Source organism: Miscanthus floridulus, chromosome 2 (assembly GCF_019320115.1).
Source record: "Miscanthus floridulus cultivar M001 chromosome 2, ASM1932011v1, whole genome shotgun sequence".
Classification (NCBI taxonomy): Eukaryota; Viridiplantae; Streptophyta; class Magnoliopsida; order Poales; family Poaceae; genus Miscanthus; species Miscanthus floridulus.
In genome coordinates this window covers 147,190,841-147,209,409 of record NC_089581.1, presented here as the reverse complement: position 1 = coordinate 147,209,409, position 18,569 = coordinate 147,190,841, and the positions used below count along the sequence as shown (strand labels likewise).

The following is an 18,569-nucleotide window of genomic DNA, read 5'->3' as shown; positions in this document are numbered from 1 at the left end:
TCTGTGAGTTTCTCCTCTCCCTCACTCTCCTTTTTTCCCTAGGAACCACCATGGCACACGAATGCTCTTGGTGAGAAGGAAGAAAGAGGAGTGGCGGCAGATGGGGAATAGATGAAGGAACAGGACGAAAGCCCTCTCCCTTCTCCTATTTAAAGAGGAGGCGCAATAGTTGGGGAAAGGCGAAGGATTGGGGTGAAAAACCCTCTCCCTTCCCCCATTCAATGCGGATGGGATGCGACGGGACGCGTCCTGACAGATGGGATACGCCCTGCTCGACGAGATGACGCCTGGTTAGATAGGACGTAGCCTGGGCATGGCCCACCACTACCATATGTCGGGCGTGGAAAATAAGGTGCAACTGCATGCAGGTGGCTCTCCGCCTTCCCAGGCAAGACTTGGAAGAGCCCAACAACGGGATCTCCGCCAAAGAGAGACCAATGGGCTTCCGGAGTCGATCGGATGGCTTAGGCGAACACCGAGGGACAGGTAAGGAGCAGAGGGACGCCCTATGTGGGCCACGACCGACTCTATCATGAACGACGAGCGTAGACCCCATTCAGACATATCCGATAAAAACTCCTCAAGCCTGTCACTCAGGTCATTAAGGTAACTCTACAAATTCCTCTAACTTTATTTTTCTTATGCATGGCCATTCATTCATCCATTCTCATACACATATTCACGCATTCATTCATACAATCATTCATTCATCTCATACACCCAAAGCATTGCATATGCAGCTAATGCATCACAACGCTTCGTGTTGCATCACAAAATGGTAGTTGCCTCATTCAACATGAGCAACGACCGACCGGGGTTCAAAGGTCGACCCGTGAAGAGCTCAAGGACACCTCGCGTCAAACAGAGCTAGGGGAGAAAATACAGATGAGCCCTAGCGGCCCTCGCCCAGTCTGCTCCGAAGCAGACAAGGTCATCTTAATCTTCTCGTTTGATCCTAACCTCGAGCCATGCCCATAGAATCTCTAGCGAGGGTAGACCAGCAGGCCACCTGGGTCGGTCTCCGAAATGACCCGGGCATCTTTCGAGATGCGGGTTAAGGAGCAATGGATTTCCACACGAGGGCTATGCTGACCCCGTTATGAACGACGGACCTAGATTCCACTCGGACATACCCGTTAGCGAGCTCACTGAGCGCATCACTCGAGCCATCGAGGCAAGCGACATTAGCTTAGCCCCTATGGTTGTAGAAACCACAGGCGAGGTAACGCATGGAACTAGACCAACCCCTACCAAGCCCAATGGGGCTTAGGGGCTCAAGTCGTCCGACACCGACTCGGGAAATCAACCGACCGCGTAGGTCGCAGGAGGGACAAACATGGGCGAATACCCCGAACGACAGTCTGCGGCCCTAGGAAGGAGTACCAAGATGCTCAGCCTCCAACCGACTCACCAGTCGAACGTAGGCTCGGGGGCTACACCCACGGGTGTGCTCGTGCGCACCCGTTGTCAAAACAAAGAATTTCCCCACTGCCAAGACAAAAAATCTCCCAGACGATTCTATCCGAATCACCCGGGGCTCGGGGGCTACACCCGCGGGTGTGCTCGCGCGCACCCGCTGTCAAAATGAAGAATTCCCCCGCTGCCAAGATGAAAAAACCCCCAGACAATTCTACCTGAATCGCCTAGGGGCTCGGGGGCTACACCCACTGGTGTGCTCGCGCGCATCCTCCGTTAAGACAAAAATCCCTTAGACAATTCTACCCGAATCGCCCAGGGGCTCGGGGGCTCCTGTTGGGTTCATAAACCCGGGATCCCTCATAGATCTGCTTCTCAGCAAAAGCTCGGTCTAGCAGACGACATTGTGAACGACGCGCAACTCCTGGGCTGGCCCAAAAACCTAATGACAGGCTAGAAGGACGATCCGGTCTCTGACCGGAAGGCCTTGCCAAAGAAGAGCGACGCTCACTTCTGACTCCAGCACGCCTCTCCAACCGGAAGGCCTGGCCAAGGAGGAAACGACTCTCGCTTCCATCGCCTCCGACTCCAGCCCGCCTCTCCGACTGGAAGGCCTGGCCAACTCGCCTCCGACACCAGCCCACCGCTCCGACTAGAAGGCCTGGCCAGCTCACCTCCAACTCTGGCACTCGCTTTCGACTCCAGCCCGCCTCCCCCGACCGGAGGGCCTGGCTAAGGAGGGAGGACGCTCGCCTCCGACTCCGATTCGCTTCTCCGATCAGAAGTACATCGAACCTCTGCTTACAACTCTTCTCCGGCCATAAGGCCGGAGCCGACTGGGGAACAACCGACCGGGGACGCCCGTTCGGTGGAGACCCGGGAAACGGACAGAGCAAGTAAGGCAGGGCGCTCCAGTCAAACCGCAATATCAAGGGTCATACCTTGCGCACCTGCAGGACAGTACTATCAGGCCGTGTCAGAAGGATTCACCGCAACCTTCCAGACATGTCAGAACATAAACAATGTTGTGGGCGCCAACATTTATCCTACAGTATGGTAGCCGCCGACATCTGCCATGTCAAAAGAAGACGATGAAATCTACCACATGCATCTGAACATCAATAGTGTTATGGACGCCGACAAACCGTTTTGTACCCGACGTCGTGGGCAACAAGACTAGGTAGCACACACTCTTTCTCTCACACTCTCTCTTGTAAGACCATCCCCTTCATCTGTAAAAGGGGATGTGCTCTCTCCAAAAAACGGACGATTCGACCACCAAGATCGAGACACGAACGATTCGAACAACCTACGATTCGAACGATTCCAACAAAACATACACTCAAATACTTAGCGCACGTAGGAGCTCCCGTTTCTCTTGTCCTTCGGCCTAGAGTCCGACCGAACCTCTTGCACCCCCCATCTTACTCCTTCTCGTTTGTAACCCCACAGCAAACTTCGAGCACATGGGCTTAGGAATAAAGTCACCGGCCGACTCAAACTGGACGTAGGGAACGTTTCCTGAACCAGTATAAACCATGTGTCATTAAGTGCTAGGCCACATCCGATCACAATGTACGGCAAAACGATAAATATTTACGTGTTGGTTACTTTGTGCACCGACAATTTGTATCTCCAAATAAATTTATTAAAAAACTAGATTCAAATATCTATCAATAATACTAATTATGTATCATAAATATCAATATTTTTTAATATATATTTAGTCAAATTTGTTTCTCGGAAAACGAAAACCACATGCATTTAGGGAGGTAAGGAGTACTTGTATATACAAAGGCAAGTCAGTCAACCAGTCAAGCTTGATTGCTAGTAGATGAGCTGCTCGAAATATCGTTTCATGATCTGTCAAAATCTCACAAGGCTACAGAGTCTCCTTCAATAATAACACATCACTCTCTCTAAATAAAAAGAGAGTTTTCACATTATTTTCCGATACATATACACGCGGAGTGCCTTAACGAGAAAGGAAGCATTCGAGCAAGGAAGAAAACCTACGGCCCTCCTCAGCGCGTCCGTGCACGATTTTCTTCGAAATATCACTAGGTCACGCCGTCACGGTAGCAACATGAGAACCAGCTAAGCTGTAGCTTGGCGACCATGGACACGGAGGCAGTAGAGAGCACGGAGCCACAAATCAGTACTCCGTACGCGCACACGCATGAGCCACGCCCTTACGCCAACGAGGCTGACCCCGGCCTCTGCTTGCTGCACACACATCTCTTCCCGACGCGCTGCAGCGCGCGCGCGACACATTCCGTTTCCATCGCTCTCCTCGGCTACCGCCGTGTCCGTGGTCCGTGCCGGCGGTCCGATGCTTCGTTTCGCTGTTAGTTTTGCTGGCACATCGTTTCCTCCATCGCGGCAGCAGCAGCAGCTACTAGTCGAGTCGACAGTCGTCCATGGTTGGTCACGAACTGTTCAAATAAAGCCTCGGACCGTACCAGCGGGAAATGTCTCCACCTCTGACCACATTTTTGTCAACTGCCGACGTGTGGATCGGCGAGCGACGATCGAGCAGCTAGCAATTGGAGGCGCATATGCATTGCATGGGTTGATGTCTCCCTCCTTTCCATGCGCAGCAGCAGTTAATAATGAAAAGGCTAAGAAAACTCTGGAGGACATTGGACATTGATCGAGCTAAGAACACTCTGGAGGACATTGGACGTTGATCAGCACAAGCCCCCCCTTACCCCATACCGGAGCAGTGGAATAACCTGTGGAGCCCCATGAAATTTTAGGCAAAGTCGCATAGTATAAAGGGGCTGAGACTTAGATCAAAATTTCTGCATCCGCCGCTGCCTGTCACTGTCATGAACGGTCAACATGCATGTAGATACTTGTATCCGTATGGCATGCCACATGCACGCTGACCCTCTAGAAGCCGCAGAGAGTTTTTGTTAGCCGCTGGTCATCCTTGTCGAGCAGGAAGGAATCCTGGCCCTTTTGCACCGATTTCCGGAAAGAGGGGATTCTCTTTTCAACCGACGGAGTCGAGTGGGGGCAGTTGAGCCGCCCGGCTGGCCGAGTCTGATGTGGGCATGTGCCTGGGCTGGACCGTCAGAGAACGAGCATAATACATCATTACATGTGTCACTTTTCTATCTAGTGGGTGCGTGATGGATATGTTGGACTGACCGGGGAGGCAACCTGATCGAGCTTTAACTACTTTGAACGGTGAAAAATGGCGAGTCGTGGTTGCATTGCATTTGGCCGCGAGAGGGACTGAGGATCGGTAAAAACGGATGTCATGCCCATATACTCTACTACAGCACTTGCATGTAAAGGGTGGTGAAAGCTCTGTCACGACTCAGACGACGGGATGGAGATATCGGGGATTCTTAAAAGAGGACCGGACGATGGCCATGCCGAACTGGAACTGAACATCCTTAGCCCATGGTGTAGCCGGTTCAGCGAGGGTAAAACCCAAGCCCATTATCTCTCACAGCCGGAATGTAGACGAGACTAGACGGCCCACCGTTTTGGGGCGACCAAGAAAATGGGTTTTCTTCTTCTTGTGCTTCATGCACTACTACGACTCGGATCGTCTCAATTCTGTGTGCTAGTCTAGAGGCAGGCATTCCGTCATCTCGGGGAAGGCAGCGGCTGGCGAATTTTGATCCAGGAGCCCAAGTTTTTCTCCTGTTTGTGTTTGTTTCCACCACCGGTGCATCCCATACCAATGGGCAGCTGGACTTGGAAGTGAGGAGCTACGCACGGGTACACTGGTCTCTATTTTGCATGAAAAATCTTTTGACTTGTAAAGTGCTACTGTGCGGCTGGATGGTGGAGACTTCTCAGGATTAAGATAATTTTTTTGCTATTTTCTTTTGCCTTTTTTTTTGTTTCTGTAAACCCCCATCTCCAACGGCTCGTATTGCCAATCGCCTATCATTGTCGACATTTCACCGCCGAGTGAAAAAACCAGTGGTGATGGAGGTTATGAACCGACTGTGATGGCCAAACTGTAATAGTGGTAGATTGCGTATAGGTGTCAAATTGCATCCTAGGTTGCATCATCAAGCCTAAAATATAAAAGCCACCCTATGTCCCTACGTAACAAAGTACCACGTGTCCACATTACTAACTTCATTCTTAATAGCTGGATATTACGAACTTTTAGTAAATTCCAGGACCTGTATGATTACTTAGTATCTACTACCTACGTTCTAAAAAAAATGCAATTCTGGATTTGGATTGAGTAAAACTTTTTTTAAATTTGATTAAGTTATAGAAAATATTGTCAACATTTGCGATCTCAAATAGTGTAAAATATATTTAACTCCTAATAGTGTAAAATATATTTTATGGTAAATCTAGTTATAATTGTCGGTATCATAAATACAGGCCCCGTTCTCTGGTCTGAAACTTGGCTGAAACTGGCTGACAAACACTGTTCCGGCTGAATTATTGTGAGAGAAAAACACTGTTCTGGCTGAAAAAAGAAGTCGAACAAACCATTTTTAAGACAAGCGAACGGGGCCACAGTGTAAAGTATATTATTTACATCACAATAATTGGCCAGTCTAAAACGCTTGATGTTAGCGATGTGGATTGGCATTCCCAGTGTCCCAGAGTAAAATTTCTCTATTTTTATATGTTTGGTCAAATTGAGATAGATTGATTTGGCAGAAAGATGGAATTACACCCTTTGCGGATGAAGCCATGGAGGGAGTATGCGTCAAATGACTAAGACGATTGATATAGAGAAGATGATGAACAAGACATTTTGTTTCTAGATAGCCAAAATGTCTTACGTCACTTTCATATCCCAATTTTCAAGACTTTCATATATTGCAAATAATATAAAAGTTTCATCTCCGTAAAACTCATTCCATCCTATGAATTTTTTATTCTCTCTCTTCATTTAAACTATACCATGTCAGCTTATTCAATGGTCATAAAATCTCTACTAAGACTGACCTTTTAATTTAAAACAGATGGAGTATTTGAGTTCTTTTCTTCTACGTGTCAAGAACAAGATTAAAAAGTGGATTTACAAAGGAGATGCTCCAAAGGTTAATTACTTGCAAACAATATAAAAGTTTCGTCTCTATAAAACTCATTAGAAATTTTCATTCTCTCTTCATTATACTATATCATGTCAACTTATTTAATATATATGAAATCTCCGTGAGACCGGCCTTCTAATTTAAAATGGAGTGAGTATCTGTTTTATTTTTTCTACCGTATCAAGAACAAGATTAAAAAGTGGATTTACAAAGGAGATGCTCTGTATACTCTCGTTATTCTTTACCACATACGCCGAGATGAGAAAAATTATTTCGTCAAACCAGAGACGAGAGAGATTGTTTTTGACAAATGCGAACGAAGGGGAGGAAGGAGACGTGCTGCAGCCTGCAGAGACTCTCTTTTTTCTCCCACCACCATCGCGTGAGTCCACGGCGTGATGTCACGGAGCGGTGGCGGCTTTCCCGATTCACTGTGCGGAAGAAATCCCCGTGCAGCCTTCTTCCACCTCGTCCTACCCTCCGCTACTCGTCTTCGCTGATTTCTGCCGCTCCAATTCCATCCCTTTCCTGCTTAGAACTTCCTCTTCTTCTCCCCATCATAGCTTTTGGTGCCTCGTCATCGGCAACCTAACCGCCGGCGACCGGATAAACTAAGCCAGCCCCTTTGCTCCGAAAGTCGTCTCTTGTACAGAGCACTTGCTCACCTGCTTCTCGCGCCCCTCTGCTGGAACTGGACTTGCGCGGAGTGGAGATCCATCCGGACCTGGTTCGATTTCTTCATTTCGGTAAGTAACCCTAGCTTGCTGGGTTGATTCTTTGAACTCTTATAAGAGCTTCGTTTGCTTGCTGAAGGAAGGATTCCGAGTTTTCATCCATGCACGGTTCGATTAGGTTCTTCTACTCCAGAGCGAAAGATCAACCTCAGTTGACACAACATGACGATTTCGTGGTAGCCGAGGTGCGCGGGCATTTATTTTTCTGAAATACGGAGTAATTTGGAATTGAATCCCCCCCATACCCCACGTCTGAGTCGTCCCCTGTGTCACTGTGTTGCCCTGCTGTCCTCGTTTCGTACTTGCTTCGGAGAGCTTGGCGCTGTTATTAAGGCAATATCATTTGGGAAGGTGATTCATCACTTCGGCTTTCCGTTACGAGTTGAGTTATTGAAAGCTGCTCTGTCGACTTCCAGGCTACCTCCTTCGAACCTGCATGAGCTCCTCCCTGCATGTTCTATGCTTCCACTAATTTATTAGCACTTTCTGATATCGTACATTTCTCGTGTGAGTGAATGGGTTATTTCCAAATTTACTGTAGCTATACTCATCCATGCTTGAGCTTGTGGTTTAAAATTTTTAGGACGGTCTTTGCTTCCACAAAGCTAAGCAAGCTGGGGCATAATCGCATGAGCTGGGAAATTTAGGACTATGCCTATTAATTAACGTTTGGAACTAAAGAAACATTCTTGCTGTTTTGCATACCATACGTCCAAATGATGTGTTGCTGTACTGATTGTCTTTGGAATTATGAGCTGCTATTGACAGGATGTGGCATTCGGATGTGTTGCTGTACTAATTGTCTTTGGAATTATGAGCTGCTATTGACAGGATGTGGCATTCGGGAAGGTGTCACCACCATGATTCTCAGTTAACCACAGCTAAATGCTTTTTCTTAATCTTTCCAGGTTGGGAACATGCAGTTAACTCTGACCAGTTGCTGTTTTTGATAGAGGTATGAATATGCTAGTGCTTAGATGGACTATCATTTTTTTTCCCCATTTGTACCTTTATATAATTTATTATGTTGCTGATATACCTGGAAATTTGTTTCTTGTGATGGATAGGTTGCTTCTCTGTCCAGCGGGTGGATCACTGGACTGTGGGTTGTGCTAACTGCAGGCTGGCTTATCAGCCTACCATAAGGGAAGTGAACAAGAGACAACAAGAGCTGGCGAGTACTCGGTATGGCAGATGCTAGTCCGAGGACTGACACCTCGACTGTTGTAGACATGGATGATAAAAATCAAAGGGTAGCCCCTCTTTTCTCCATCTGTTATATGTCGTGTTCTTTATGATTGACCATTCACGAACTGTTAGGGGAGAAGAGAACATAATGTTGGTACCGTGCCTAGACTCTGATCTTTCTAATAGTCTAATAGGATGCGAAGAATTGGACTGTATCCAATAAATGGTGCGCTGAGCTCATGTTCTCTGATGCACATAATTTTTTGCCATCTCTTTAATCATTTCCAGAACATTGTACTCTCATGTTCTCGTGTCAAAAGAAATAGATACAGATTAGGTATCAGCTTTCAAATTTGGCAATCTGTGTTTTTGGTCTCATGAAGTGGGAAGTTTCACTTGGAGTGTCCTTGAAGTATGAACACTTGAATACTATTAATCTCTATAAATGAAAACTTTGACTAAAGTAAGGATGTTGTATGAATGGATTAATCCCTATAAATCACTTGGTGATTTGAGATGGTCTAAATCCATAGGAAACAAGTTATTTTTCTTGTATTGTCCTTCTTTCCTGTTCTTGCTTTTTATCTGTTTCATCTGTAGTGATCTTGTATTACGGTTTGGCACCAAGTTGTTTGCATGTAGCTCCAAATTTGTTAGATTTGCTTTTGAGTTTGCAAGCATTAACTGACGTTGCAACATTTGTTCACACTAAACACATCTTGCCTATTTTACCTTTGAACTTTGATAAGAAAATTGATTACTAGTTCAATAGAACAATTTGATTTTGGACTTGGGCCTTGGAGGCACAATGGACAATCTCCTAATTTTAGTTACTCATGTCAGATTATTTTACAAAATTTCAATTTCTCTCTGTGGGACATCTAATGATACAGGTCCTGTAGAGATGCATGTAAAGTGGTTATGTCATTGTGATGTCATTATATGTTATTTATTCCACTCATCTATGGTCTATGCATTCCAATTAAAAAATCCATCATCTATATACCACTGCATGCCATTTTTTCCTTTACGTTATAGTTTCATGCATAAACAATGAATGTCTGTAACTTATCTTAATCAACCTCTGCAGTTAGAAAATGGACAGGGTGGAGCTATGGTCCTGCCTTCTAATTCATCTGATCGGTCTGACAGATCTGACAAACCTATGGACCAAAAGGTATAAATTTCATCTCCTATGTCTTCTGTACTCTTTAGTGTTTGTTACCATTTCACAATGATGGTATCTAGATAATGCATTGGTATTCTGTAGGTTTTGCGACGGCTTGCCCAAAATCGTGAGGCAGCAAGAAAAAGTCGGTTGAGAAAAAAGGTATTATTAGCATGACTGTGCACATCTGGGAGCTATTGCTACATTTTTGGTGCAGTGTGTCATTCCCTGATGCATGCATGTATATGCGCTAGTGTGAGTCAGGACTGTGAGGTTTATCTGCCTAGTTGTCATCAGGGGTGAAGCAAACCACAGTCCATTCTACTTGAGCTTTAATCTGTCCTGTCAACTACAGGCCCTAATATTCTCCTGATAATTACTTTGTAAATTAGGCTAACAATTTGGTTTCGTTAGATTGATGCATCAACTCTCGAATATTGACACCTATATAATTCTAATTTCTTAAATAGTCTAAATTGTACCAATTTACGTGCGCTGTATGTGATATCGCGTTTATTTTACGACTTCTATGCTTGCACATTTTTGTGAGCTTCTACGCAAAAACAACTCTGCATCAAAGAATGACTTCAGTGACTTTGTAGAAAACGAGACCTCTGCCTTTTTTTTCTTAATATAATGATACCTGTCTTTTCAAGGGAAAAGAAGAGAACTCCATATTGATTTTTTCTACAAATGCACAAAACACATACAATTTACGTGCGCTGTATGTGATATCGCGTTTATTTTACGACTTCTATGCTTGCACATTTTTGTGAGCTTCTATGCAAAAACAACTCTGCATCAAAGAATGACTTCAGTGACTTCGTAGAAAACGAGACCTCTGCCTTTTTTTTCTTAATATAATGATACCTGTCTTTTCAAGGGAAAAGAAGAGAACTCCATATTGATTTTTTCTACAAATGCACACAACACATATGCTGGGCGTGTAATGTGTTAGGTAGAGAGGTGTGAGAGCCCGAGTCGGTGTCAATTCCTGTCATCCGCTATGGTTTGTGATTGTGTAGTATGGATAAGTTTCATTTTGTGCATCAGGGAGATCATACTGTATGGTGGTGCAGTTACTCTGATAGCCTGCAAGTGTGTGTGATTTAGAACTTCGGAAGTTTGGATCCCATCATTTTCTTCCATGTTTCATGATATTCTCAAAAAATTGAGAAAAAGACAAAAGATACCTTGGCTTTGAGAATAAAGTAACCACCAAGGCACTCCTTGTTTCCTAATCTGTTGCAATCTAGAGATAAGCAACTTGATTATGTAGATTGAAGCGTGTCCACTAGTTTTTCTTTGTTCACTTTCAGGTTTATTTATTTGCTATAAGCCCCTTCTAATATTTGTTGTTTTCAAAGGCATATGTGCAACAGTTAGAGAGCAGTAAGCTAAAACTTGCAAGCCTGGAGCAAGAACTCCAGAAAGCTCGACAACAGGTGTGATTATTTGGTTGATATTGGAGCACTTTTTTTTGCTGACAAGTCTCAGACGGTTCTTTGAATTTTGTTTCTTGAACAATTATTGTAGGGAATCTTCATATCCAGTTCCGGAGATCAAACCCATGCTATGAGTGGAAATGGTAACCTCTCTCTCTTTCTCTCATGCACACCCCCACACATCCTTTAATTGCTTTTGCAACCTTATATCATTGTAATGCTCAAGTGCTTCAAAGGAGTATAGCTGACGAAGTAAGCTCATCTCTGCAGGAGCTATGACCTTCGATTTAGAATATTCTCGATGGCAAGAGGAGCAAAATAAGCAGATAAATGAGCTGAGGACTGCAGTAAATGCTCATGCAAGTGATAGTGACCTCCGTCTTATCGTCGATGGGATAATGGCACATTATGATGAGATATTCAGGCTGAAGGGCATTGCTGCAAAGGCTGATGTGTTCCATATACTTTCAGGCATGTGGGAAACACCTGCTGAAAGGTGCTTCTTGTGGCTTGGGGGTTTCCGTTCGTCTGAGCTTCTAAAGGTGCATGCATATGATGTAGATCAAATTATATCACACCGCCTTTGATTTCAAATAGTTCTAGTATCTGCCTCAAAATGACGGACACCCCCACACACCACAACCACCACCACCACAACACACACGCGCGCATCACCACCACCACCACCACCAATTTCATCACAGATATCAGGACTGTAATTTACAAGGTATCCCCCAATGTATCAATGACATGATGACATGCATCTCAAGGTCCTGCATGCTGTTGTCACATCCAATGGCATTTACCAATTTGTGACTCTAATAGATTTTCCCCGAAAACGAGTGCTGTGTAGATGCCCAAAACAATTTACAATTATAGCCTATAGCAGGAGTATTTTCCTTAGTAGGGTGTGAGTTTTTTGTATACAATTCGTACCATTCAATGGGTGTTTCTGCTTCAAGATGAACTATTCCTTACACTTTTGTAAAATTGCAGCTCCTTGTGAATCAGCTTGAGCCTCTAACTGAGCAACAATTGATGGGGCTATCCAATCTCCAGCAATCCTCCCAGCAGGCTGAGGATGCATTGTCACAAGGAATGGAAGCATTGCAGCAATCATTGGCAGAAACGCTGGCTGGGTCCCTTGGCCAATCAGGATCTTCTGGGAACGTGGCAAACTATATGGGTCAAATGGCTATGGCCATGGGAAAACTTGGTACACTCGAGAATTTCCTTCGTCAGGTAACTTCCTGATACCTCTAACCCTGTCAAACGTTTAGTTTTGTTGTTTCATGTCATTTGATTCGATACATTTTCCCTACTTCTAAGCAATATGTATGTAGCTCTTGATGTTTCTAGCTCTGAAGACTTTGATGTTCTATTTGCATTAGGCTGACAATCTACGACAGCAGACCTTGCATCAGATGCAACGCATCCTGACAATCCGACAAGCCGCTCGCGCGCTTCTTGCAATCCATGACTACTTTTCACGTTTGCGCGCCCTGAGTTCTCTTTGGCTTGCCAGGCCACGAGAGTAACATCACCCACGTTGGGGTCACTCCATGAACTGATGATCTGTGAATGTGGGACTGCTGGCTTCAAACTCGCAACGCATTTGCAGATGACTGGAGGGTCAGTCCTCTCTGTACAAGTTGTATTAACATCTTCTGGTCTCATATTGTGCTTCAGTGTTGTACAAGTTAGGGTAAAGCTTGGATTAACTTGTAAGTAATCATGAATTTATGATTGACATATTGTATAATTGTATTAGCAATAAAAATAGAAGTACATAAGTGCTAGAAGGATATCCAGCGTCTATATATTGGTTGGAAACGAGCAGCAGAAGCTTGTCATGTCGCTTTGAATATTCGGTTGAAGTGCTTTTTTGGGGTCTATACGGAACAAAGAAAGCTTCAGGAGAGATGTAGGGATTCACCATAGTCCAGAGGCTACTAGAGATTGTGCTTCGAGGAGCTCCATATGATGGTAAAATTTGCTAAACATTTTTGAAGATGAATTCTGTGACATTAAATTTAGTACACATTTTGACTGGATTCTGTAAACATTTCTTTCACGAGTTCTCGATGAGTAGCAACAAGTATCTAGGTAAGATCCGAACTTTTGCTTAAACCCATCGAAGAAGTGCCTATGCTTTTGATTCCTGTAGACTCCAGTATTTTTCTTTAAATTCTGGTAAAGCATCCAGGCGGCTAGTCAAGAATTTCACCCATTGCTCTATACACGACGTCGTCGACGTGTGTGAGTACAGCTACTCATACATCGGTTCAACTTCGACGGCGGCTCCGGAGTCCAGCCTCAGGTCCAGCATAGGCCGGTCCAGCATACACTGTCGCTATCCATTTTCCCCGTCACAAGCTGCCACTTGCCGTTCGGCTTACTCCCTCTGTCCCATATTAAGTGTCGTTTCCGGTTTTCGTGCTGCAAGTTTGACTCGATTTGTAGAAAATACGTACAACATTTGTATCTCCAAATAAATTTATTAAAAAACTAGATTCAAAGATCTTTCCAACGATACTAATTATGTACCATAAATATTAATATTTTTTAATATATATTTTATCAAAGTTGTTTCTCGGGAAGCGAAAGCGACAGATATTTTGGGACGGAGGGAGTACCTTAAAAGGCGACGGTTTTTTTTTAAAGTCAGAACAGTGTTTTTCAGAAGAAAAAAAAAAATCACCCAAGCGAAAGTCTTCTTCACTTCCTCGTTCCCAGTACTGGTCTAGGCGATCTGACGGTCAGCAAGTACCGCAGCACCAAGCAAGCGAGCAGCGCCGAAGATGTCAGGGCTCGCCGCGTCGGCGTCGGCAGCTCCGGCGCTGTCCTCCTGGTCCTCGCTGGCGACCTCGCGCTTCACCCCGGTGAGTATTCGCCACGAGCGCCTGTGGTATTGTATTCGCCATTCGGTGCCAGGATGAAGTGCTGGTTTTCTTCCCTTCCGGCGCGCGCGCTTAGGCGTTTAGCTTGCTCGATGAAATGCCTCCACCAATTCGCTGGGCGCTTGTGTGGTAGCGTTCTGGAGCAGTACGTGCCCGTGCTTGTCACACTTTACTCTTTGTTGCTTCTCTCAAGCGATAGACGAAGTCGCAGATTCACGGGGTGGTTGGCGAAGCTTTGGTTCGCCCGTGCCAGCGTGTGATCCTTGTGAACCTTGCTGGCCTTTCTTGGCCCTGGAACGCAAGTTTATAACATCATCTATGCTCTCGTTTTTGCCACGGGTTCCATATGATGCTGTTTTCTTCCCTTCCCTCCCGTGCCGGAGGTGGGGTTGGGTTTGGGGTTTGGGGGGGTGTGGAGGGGGGTACGGGGCATTGTTCAGGACAACTTAAGGGGCACATTGAATTGAACGTGCCAACATGCTCCTGTTTCGATATTCGAGGATGCGGCACACAGAAAAGGTGTGCTGGTTTTATGCGAACGCGCTTGGTTGACAGAACTCCTGTTGCATCAATAATCAATCCATAACATGGGAGAGATTGTTTGTTGGTTTGAATGCTATGTTTTCCTTATGTTGTGCAGTACATGAATAAAAAACTTGTCTCCCTTTCCCCACCATTAGTCAATTGAAGTCTTGCAAAAAAAGTGCTTCGCATTTGGTGGCTGACAGAGGAATCTATCACATCCGATTTATTAGGCATTGATGATGGCGTGGAGTTTCTTAGCTTATTACTATTTGGTATTTACACATTGCTACATTCATCTACTGATCTTTCTACTTAATGCTTCTGTACATAGGTTGCAGGACCTGCTCCAAGTTTCAGAACACAAGCTTGTGGATTGAGGTGCTGGATTGCTGCAAAGCTGAAACTCCGGAAGGCGTTGAAGAGGCATCATGGATGGCAACTTCAAAGAAATCTAGATGCTCGAGGGAATGATAAAGTTCCACATTACTTGGAGGCTGCATCTCTGATTGAAAAGAGAAGTCATTGGAACATGCATCTTGCTTATGGTTGGCACTCTATTGGGAAATCAGTTGTCTTGAGTTCTGTTACTTTGCATGTGCAGATGTGCTTATCATAGTTGTCACTATTGTCCTAATGCCTTATGATTTCCTCAGTGCTGCTGACACTGGATTGCTTCATACCTTTGATAGTTACATTCAATTTGCATTAGCATTATAAATAAAAAAAAAGCTCAAGAGAAACTTTCTTTGTCATATCATCTTACAACTACTTTTTACTGCAAACTTCTTGGGAATTTTTGTCTTTATGCTTTCATGTTGACCTGACTGTTTCCCCTTTATGCAGATTCTGGAGGTGAAATGGTCAATACAAGCTCTGATACTTTGGATAGTTCAACTGATCAGGAAAAATCAGTGCCTCAGGGACACATCCCCTCTGAAATCAGTTCTCCTGTTCAAAAGGAAGAGTCTGCTGTGCCCAGAAGACACTCCAACAATGAACCATCTCTTTGCATTGCTGTGATTGGAGTTACCGGCGAGCTGGCAAGAACTAAAGTTTTTCCAGCACTATTTGCTCTGTATTACAGTGGTTTTCTTCCTCGGGTATGAACATAGAATAGCTTCTGCTACTGTCACTTTCATGTTACACCTTTCATTTTCATTTTTTATGCTGCAGAATGTTGGTATATTTGGGTATTCTAGGAAGAAATTAACAGATGAGGGCTTAAGATCTATAATTGAAGCCAATTTGACCTGCCGGGTGGATCACCAGTATGTTATTTGGCAACTTTTCATATGATATTTTTTTTGTCATGGCAGTTGCGTTGACAAAAAATTAGCACCGAATTTAGTATCCATACTATTCCCCTTTATAGCTTTGAGATCAATATGACTAATTATTATAGCCAACCCATTATTATGATGCCTTTAATAAGCTGGAAAGCATGGTTTTAGACCAAACGATCTGTTGTTTAGGGTGGTGCTTGACACCACTTTGCTTCTTCCAAAGTTTTCAGTGCATGCACTAACATAGTTTTACTGTCCCTTAAAAAACACAGTTTTACTGTCAGAAAAAAAGGCTTTACCAAACTAAGAAGAATGTGTCCTGATGTTTATTGTGAATGCAGTGAAAATTGTGATGACAAGTTAAGTGAGTTCCTCAAAAGGACGTATTATGTAGATGCCGGACATGACAACAAAGAAGGGATGGTCAGATTAAATTCTAGGATGGAACAGATAGAGGTAGAATTTGATCTCATAACTGTTTCTGAATCTTTTGGGAAACTTGAAATATAAATCCCATTCATTAAGTTCCATCACACTCCATTTTTGTTTCACAGGGCATTGGTGCTGCAAACAGAATATTCTACCTTGCTGTTCCACAAGAGGCACTCCTTCATGTAGCATTGCCACTGGCTGACGGTGCCCAAACTAAGCTAGGCTGGAATAGAATAATTATCGAGAAACCATTTGGCTTTACTGGTTTGTCCTCACAGCAGGTAACACAATCTATGCTGTCAAGATTTGACGAGAAGCAAATTTACAGGTACTATTCCACCTTTAATCCCTCCAATCTTAGCTGGTCTTCTCTTTTTTGGATTGTTCAATTACAAAGCTTTGTGACTGTTTTTCTTAACTGCAATGTTTGAAGAACATGAAGGGCGGGCCTGGTGCAAGCGGTAGAGTCTTACCGCCTGTGACCGGAAGGTCCCGGGTTCGAGTTGCGGTCTCCTCGCATTGCACAGGCGAGGGTAAGGCTTGCCACTGACACCCTTCCCCAGACCCCGCACAGAGCGGGAGCTCTCTGCACTGGGTACGCCCTTTAATGTTTGAAGAACATGACAATTTGTTGTTGCTACATCTTTTTATCCCATAGAATTGACCACCTTCTGGGGAAGGATCTGATCGAAAATCTTACTGTCTTGAGATTTTCTAATTTGGTGTTTGAACCTTTGTGGAGTCGAACTTACATACGGAATGTGCAGGTACACTTGAAGACTCATTTTAGCACATGCTTTATTATTTTGTATATACATGGATCATGTAGTAATGTGTGTGAATTGTGTCAGGTCATTTTTTCTGAAGAAACATCAAATGAAATACAAGGGAGGTGAGTTAATGCTATCGAATTGCCTTAGCAGTCTTGAATGATGTAAAACCATACATGTTATCACAATCTCTAGACTGACTCTACGTGAGTAGGTCATTATTGGGTTTGTTTGAACTTTACAATAGTCTCTTCTGTTTAACTTTTGAAATTATCTCTTATCCTGGTTTTCTTTATTGAAAATATATTCATGTTTTGGCATTCTAATTCTAGATCATTTAGTTTAAAACAATATTCCCTTTTAGGTACTTTGGAAATTATGGGATAATCCGTGACATAGTTCACAGTCACATTCTTCAAACAATAGCTCTATTTGCTATGGAACCACCTGTAAGTCTTGATGGAGAGGATATCCGAGATGAAAAGGTAAGGTGGTATAATCCTTTTAACATAGGAAATTGTCACTACTGTGCTAAATAGAAGTTAGAAAGTGCTGGTTTTGAAACAGGATCATAAGAACTTCCACTTGTGCAGGTGAAGGTTCTCAAATCAATTCGGAAAGTGGAACTTGAGGATGTTGTTCTTGGTCAACTTAAAGATACGTCTGGTAAAGTTGACAGATACACAAAATCCATGACACCAACCTATTTTGCCGCTGCTATGTACATTGACAATGCACGCTGGGATGGGGTACCATTTTTTATCAGGACAGGCATGGGGCTTATGAAGAATAGGTACATTCGATGAGTTCCATAACTTCTATTAGCAAACGTCCCAATAGTTACTTTCTGATTTCAGTCACCAACTCACCACATTGTAGCACTGTGCTGTTATGATCTTATTGCATTTTTATAACCTAACATCTCAAAAGGTAGATCAGGAATTGATTCATATGCATAGAAGCTGTAGCTATGAATTATTTCAATTAATTACAGAAAATTATAGATCTAAAGCTACAGCAAAAACTTTGTACTAAAGCATACCATATATATGTTCACTGTGTAGATCTACTCATGTGGAGTCCAACATAATTGGATTTTCCATTTTATGATTTTTCTGTGATTTACTATGATTTTTCAAAGATTCAACGGAAATAAATAAAAAGAAAAAGACAAAACCACCGTCAACGTAGCAAAACCACCGTCCAAAACCGTTTTGGGGGGTATTTGACTGGTTTTGGAAAGATCAGGGGGTAGAAAATCCGGTTTTATAGTTTTGTTTGTGGTGTGTGTGTGTGGGGTGGGGGGGGGGGGGGGGTTCAGCGGGGTTAGTCTACCCTAAATAGGGGGGGGGGGGGTGGGGGGGGGGGGGGTTTATGTTAGACTTTTTCCTTTTATCAAATGTTTCAGTAGTTCACCCTGTTCTGATCACTCTGTCTGTTGATAGTTTTTCGCAAGATTGCCACACTTTTATCAAAGATATTACCATTTTTCTCTAGGAAAAAGCTATCACCTGACCAAATTGATCAAGCATGACTGAAGTCGTCTAATCATTGATTTCCTATCGAGCCGAAATCTCGAATTCAGTTTCGCATGTCCTCTGGTATATCTACCGTGAACGTTTTGGTCATGACATAGATCTCGACACAAAACGAGCTGGTTTCTACGCGATCAACCTGA

General features: G+C 43.9%; 2 protein-coding genes across 12 annotated transcripts; both read left to right on the top strand.

Annotated features, from left to right (window-relative positions):
* Nucleotides 1-6,778: 6,778 nt before the first annotated feature.
* LOC136532351 (transcription factor TGA2.2-like) lies at nt 6,779-12,788 on the top strand. Of its 7 annotated transcripts, none has more exons than XM_066524986.1 (11): nt 6,779-7,173; nt 7,264-7,365; nt 8,089-8,135; nt 8,248-8,433; nt 9,459-9,545; nt 9,639-9,698; nt 10,904-10,981; nt 11,073-11,124; nt 11,252-11,523; nt 11,978-12,223; nt 12,373-12,788. In XM_066524986.1, exons 4-11 carry the CDS (start codon nt 8,368-8,370, stop codon nt 12,517-12,519), a joined length of 1,008 nt encoding a protein of 335 aa, XP_066381083.1. In that variant the 5' UTR covers nt 6,779-7,173; nt 7,264-7,365; nt 8,089-8,135; nt 8,248-8,367; the 3' UTR covers nt 12,520-12,788. The 7 variants fall into 7 exon arrangements, with proteins under 7 accessions (XP_066381083.1, XP_066381075.1, XP_066381091.1 ...); XM_066524978.1 differs by having other exon boundaries at nt 7,260-7,365; XM_066524994.1 differs by having other exon boundaries at nt 6,779-7,192; nt 7,299-7,365.
* On the top strand, nt 12,552-18,157 carry LOC136532323 (inactive glucose-6-phosphate 1-dehydrogenase 4, chloroplastic-like). Of its 5 annotated transcripts, XM_066524943.1 has the most exons (11): nt 12,924-12,967; nt 13,718-13,863; nt 14,738-14,951; nt 15,250-15,506; nt 15,580-15,674; nt 16,031-16,145; nt 16,244-16,449; nt 16,864-16,888; nt 16,973-17,013; nt 17,256-17,376; nt 17,485-18,157. In XM_066524943.1, the coding sequence occupies exons 2-11, from the start codon at nt 13,783-13,785 to the stop codon at nt 17,695-17,697; spliced, it is 1,368 nt and encodes a 455-aa protein (XP_066381040.1). In that variant the 5' UTR covers nt 12,924-12,967; nt 13,718-13,782; the 3' UTR covers nt 17,698-18,157. The 5 variants fall into 5 exon arrangements, with proteins under 5 accessions (XP_066381045.1, XP_066381034.1, XP_066381040.1 ...); XM_066524937.1 differs by lacking the exon at nt 13,718-13,863 and having other exon boundaries at nt 12,838-12,967; nt 16,780-16,888; XM_066524932.1 differs by lacking the exon at nt 12,924-12,967 and having other exon boundaries at nt 13,677-13,863; nt 16,780-16,888.
* Nucleotides 18,158-18,569: the final 412 nt, after the last annotated feature.